This window comes from Ovis canadensis, chromosome X (genome assembly GCF_042477335.2).
Source record: "Ovis canadensis isolate MfBH-ARS-UI-01 breed Bighorn chromosome X, ARS-UI_OviCan_v2, whole genome shotgun sequence".
Taxonomy (NCBI): domain Eukaryota; kingdom Metazoa; phylum Chordata; class Mammalia; order Artiodactyla; family Bovidae; genus Ovis; species Ovis canadensis.
In genome coordinates, this window is record NC_091727.1 from 57,010,183 (window position 1) to 57,015,125 (window position 4,943).

At 54.6% G+C, this 4,943-nt stretch overlaps 1 protein-coding gene across 1 annotated transcript; it reads right to left on the minus strand.

The window, feature by feature from the left end:
- Positions 1–244: 244 nt before the first annotated feature.
- USP27X (ubiquitin specific peptidase 27 X-linked) lies at positions 245–3,650 on the minus strand. Its single transcript, XM_070290012.1, has one exon. It carries the CDS (start codon positions 2,450–2,452, stop codon positions 1,136–1,138), a length of 1,317 nt encoding a protein of 438 aa, XP_070146113.1. The 5' UTR covers positions 2,453–3,650; the 3' UTR covers positions 245–1,135.
- Between the last annotated feature and the right edge of the window lie 1,293 nt (positions 3,651–4,943).

Genomic DNA, 4,943 nt, shown 5'->3' on the forward strand with positions numbered 1-4,943 from the left:
TCCTGAATGTGGCACTGACTGTAATGCCCTGTACCCAAGGGACAATAGTGGAATCCGCTGCCTTGGGGCTCGGAAGAAAAAAAAAGTACTGGGGAGGAAGTTATAAGTGTATATGTGTGACTATCTGACACAGTGTGTGTCATTTTTGTCCGTGGGTCTCAGGTAGGGCTGACCCTCACCTCTAATGCATTCTGGTCCTGGACCAAAGAAGTTTCAGATCCAACAAATGTTCACTGAGCCCGTACAAAGTCCCAAGCCTTTTTAATTAATACTTTGACACATTTTATATCACTTAATCTTTAACAATAACCCGTTAAGGTAGGAATTATCTGCATTGTACAGATGAGAAAACAATCGCAAAGAGGTTCATTGATTTGCTCAAGTATATCATACAGCTTTTTTTTTTTTTAAACACTCACACACTAAACTCTTAGCTGAGGCCTGTCTGTGTTGGTTGTTTACCTTACAGTGTTTCTTGTCTTCTCTACCTTTGGAGCAATTGCTCCCCTTATACAAAAGCCCCCTTTTCTTGTTTCACAGGCCCACATGGGCTTTTCTTTGTTTAATACTGCATTTAATAGCACAAAAAAATCACGAATACAAAGAAACTGGCAAAGGTGTTTGTCAATGAAATATCCCTGCTTCCTCCGCTTTTCCACTTTCCTACCCATATACATAATGGGCTACATTTGTATAAGCTTTTCTTTTTTCTCCCCCAAACATATAACTGTTATGTGATTGGTCAGTTGAAGCTGAAACACCCATGGAGAAAGATGTTTTACAGTTACAAGAGCACACATCCCCCCCCACACCACCCCCCTCCCACCCCACACTTTCCCACACAATCTTTTGGAGGAATATAGGATATGGACCAGTGTCTGATTTCCCTGCTCCTGCCTGCCCCGCCCAGAGCATCCTGCCACTTAATCTTCCTTTAAGTGACTGCTTAGACTAGAGCCTCTTCTCCCACCCCTTCTATTCCTCTTCCAGTCAGGACCTTTTAGACACTGGAAACTGTTCAATTCTTACTCTGTCAGGCCCGTGGGCCATGCAAGTAGGTCCTTTAAATCTTGATGCCAGCTGTAGTATGGGCACTGTCATCTTCCACTCCAGGTAGGTAGGTCTGTGTGTCACTTCAGTAGGCTTGTGTATTCACTTCTTTCACTTTTTCTGATTCATGTTCCAGGACCTGTTTGTGATAGAACAGTAAATACCCTTCACTGTCCAGCACGTCCTTAATACTGGCCTTGGTGATGACGGCATCATCACACTTGAACCACTGGTCCTTGTGGTGCCGGATGAAGCTGGTGTAGTGGCCACTCTCCAGGGTTCCTTGGTGATTAACCACAGCAAACAAGGAATACTTATTCTCATCATTTCCACTATTGGTTGGCAGCTGCAACTGTCCATTCATCCTGCTCTCTTTACTCGAGGCCATGAACGGTGTCATATCCAGCTCCAGAGGAAAAGATATGTATGTAGTGATCTTGCGCCTCTGTTTGGCTGAGTGTTCAAACCGTTTGAAATGAAAACAGGCAACGACAGGTAATTTATTCATCGTGAGCTGTTTGGTAGATTCCTGGTAGCTTTGGCAACTACCACACTTGATTTTGGCACTGCTTCCTAAGTGCTCTGGCCTCGTAAACCTTCGCAGGCAGTCCGTGAGGGTAGTGATTCCTGGTATGTGGCTTTCCCCGTTAACACTGCTCTCCCTCCCTGGGCTCATCGGCCAGAAGGAGGTACAAGAGCCAGGCAAGTCCAAACTGATGTCCCAGCATGGGTCTATTGTGGTGGAGACACCATGACAGGCTTGACAGGTGACATCAGATTGCAGGCCACCTGTGAAAATTTGGTCAATGATGCAGTTACAGTGGTTGGGATTGCTGGCTGCCTTCCCAGCATCATCACCTTTGCAGTGCCTGTGCAGGACATCTAACGCTGCAATGAGAAACTCATGTGCATCCTGTTGCCTGTACCCTGCTAAATGCCGTGCATGTATCCATACCAGGTGCAGTAACTTATAGGGAACATGAGGAGACGGGTTTCCAGAATACAACTCTCGAAAAAGCGAAGACATCTCACAGACCAGACACAACTCCGGACTCGGCATTTCACATCTGTGCCTGTCAGAGAGGAAGAAATCTCTCAGGATCGGAGTGTGGGTAAGGGCCTGGACGATGCAGTTCATAAAGCACGTGTTGCCAAGATTGATCAGTCCTCTTAAACCGATGGTAAAGCTGGAGGCGATTCTTCTTCTCCTTGGGTTATGGCCCAGCAGTTCTAACTCAGGTTTGGTTGTCTCCCAGGTTGGATACTTCTCACCGAGGCCTGGCATTGAATACTGCTGGTGAGAAACCTCGGTCGAGGTGGAGGCTTGTAATTTCAAAGCTTCCCCTTGCTCTTCTTTGGCAATTTGCTCAATGTCTCTGTCATATACATAGTCCTTACACATAAAGCAGTATATACCTCCGTAATAAAGGTCTACTGCTAAGTTGTGTTGTTTCGTCTCGGCGTGCTCATGAATGTGCTTCTCTGTGAAGCAGCCAAAGAAGACACAGGAAAGGCAAGAGTGGAGTCTGTTCAAATGGGTGCCGCACACATGGCAGATACACGACTTTGCCTTGCTTTTCCTGGTCTCTGGGGTTCCACACCACACGAAGCACTGGTAGATCACCCGCAGTTCCTGCCTCCAGTTCTCTCCCACCTTAAAGCTGTTCACGTGGGAACAGCCTGGTGGACCCACCGCGAAATCCACATCCAGGCACCCGCCCCCAGGGCCGCGCCGGGGCCGGGGCCGGGGCGGGGGCCGTGGCCTAGGCTGCGGCGGGGTACGGAGCCGGGTCTGCGGCCGCGGCCGGGGTCGGCGGCGGGGGGCACGGCTGCGCCGCGGGGAAGGATCGGGGGGCCGCGGGGGGTCGGAGGGAAGGGTGGGGAGAGGAACCTCGTCTCTGCCGCCGCTACCGCCACTCCGCGCCGGGTTCTCATCCTCACGCTCCTGCTTCGGCTCCCCCTTCGGCTCCTGCTCCGCCTCCCGTGCCGGCTCGGGTTCAGGTTCGGGCTCCAGCTTGAGCTCTACCCGGCGTCCCGGACCCTCCACAGTCTCCACCTTCCCGGTGGCGTCCACCTTCCCAGCCGCCTCCACCTTCCCCGCCGCCTCTACCTTCCCTTCCACCTTCGCCTCCGCCTCCACCTTCCTCTCCGCCTTCTCCGCCGTCTCTGCCGTCTCCGCCTCCTCTGCTCCTCCGCCTCCACTGGCAGCGGCTCCTCCCCCTAATCGCAGGGCTGGGGCGGCCACTGGGCGTGGCGGCGCGGGGGCCACGCAGACCAGGGGTGTCCCCCGTCCGGCCTGAGGGAGCGCGGTGGCTGTGGCAGCTGGACCCAAAAGGGACTTTCACTGAAGGAGGCGGCGGCGGAAGCAGGCGACGCCCCCGGGAATCCTCCTGCCGTAGCCCCCTAGCGGAGGCCGCTCTGCAGCCAGGCCCGGTTTCCTTTAATTCAATATTTCCCAAACTTGCTTGTTCACGAGAATCACGTGGGGAGCGTGTTAAAATTACAGATTCCTCGGCTCCACCCGCAGCCCCACTGAATCAGAATCTCGAAGGAACATCCTCCGGAACCTGTATCTTTAACTAGGGCCCGAGAAGATTCTTATGAGCAGGCAAGTTTGAGAAACACAGCTCTAATTCATTGAGGCTGGCGGGAAGGGGGGCGGGGACCGCGCAGTCTCTTTAAGGCGCTTCCAGTTCTCGGCTCCAATCGCTGCTCTGACCCCTTTCATCGTCTCCTCCCCTCTCTCCGTCCTTCCCTTCGTCCATGCAGCCTCCCCCAGCACTGCGGGGCCAGAGATAGAGAGATATCCTAGTCCAGAAACGTCCCTGGGGCTGGGAAACATCCCCCCAGAGGCCGAGTCGCGAAGAGCGCTGGCAGAAGCAGTGATCAGCCAGCATCTCTGAGGCTGAACAGGTTCCCATCCCTGTCTGAGGCTCCCCGCCCACCCCAGGTTCTGCCCTGCCCCATAAGAATGAAGCTCCATTCTGGAGCAGGCCTGGACCCCAGATACAGAGGGGCAGAGCTCCCAAGGCCATTGGGCCCCAAGAGGCACATCCCATGCCCATCTTATCGGTGCTCTGCACACTCCGTGCCTGCTCCTCGCCTCCCCTGCACCTTTCCCTCGGGCTCCCAAGGCCACGGGTGGGCTGAGGTTTTGGCAGCCAGCCTTCTGGACCAGGAGACGCTGAACCAGCTGCCCCAGGGGTGGCGGGATGGACAAGGCACAACAAGGCCAGGCCTACTGCTGGCATCTCCCCTACAGCTGAGAGAGGGGCCTGAACTACAGGACACTGTCCCAAGACCCTCAAGCCCAGCAGAGGCCCAGCCCAGGCAGCAGGTGGGGGTGGCAGGGAACCAGCTTCCATGTGTGGAGCCGCCAGTGTAGGGGGAGGGGCGGCCATGCATCTTCAGGGCACGGCTGTGCTGAGCTGGGAGCCATGGGGAGCAGCACCAAGGTGCTCACGAAGACTGAGCCCAGGGCAAGTGGCTCGGGTCTTGGGCAACTTGGAGATGTTGGGAAGCAGCTGCAGGTGCTGGTCCCAGGCAGTACAGGCCAGGGCAGGTGTCAGGACGAGGCTTACGAGGAGCAGAGTGTCAGGGACAGTGTGTTTCAGAAGAGTCTGGTGCCTAAGCCCCAGTGATGGCAGCCCTTGGCCCATTACACACTGCCGGGTCTGTAGGGCTGTGCTGCCTTATTACATTGTGGCCGAGTTCTCCCTGGTTAGTGTGGATATCACCCCCCCACCTGGCCCCCTCCTCCAGGTTAGGGGGCAGTGTGTAGGCCTCCCAGGGTCAGCAGCAGGAGTTGGTTGTCAGGAATCATGAGCCCTTAAGGAGGATAGAGGACTTCCCTTGTGGCTCAGCTGGTAAAGAATCTACCTGCAATGTGGGAG

Excerpts from the sequence above, each read along its gene's own strand:
- USP27X (XM_070290012.1), bottom strand. The coding sequence starts at position 2,452 with ATGTGTAAGGACTATGTATATGACAGAGACATTGAGCAAATTGCCAAA.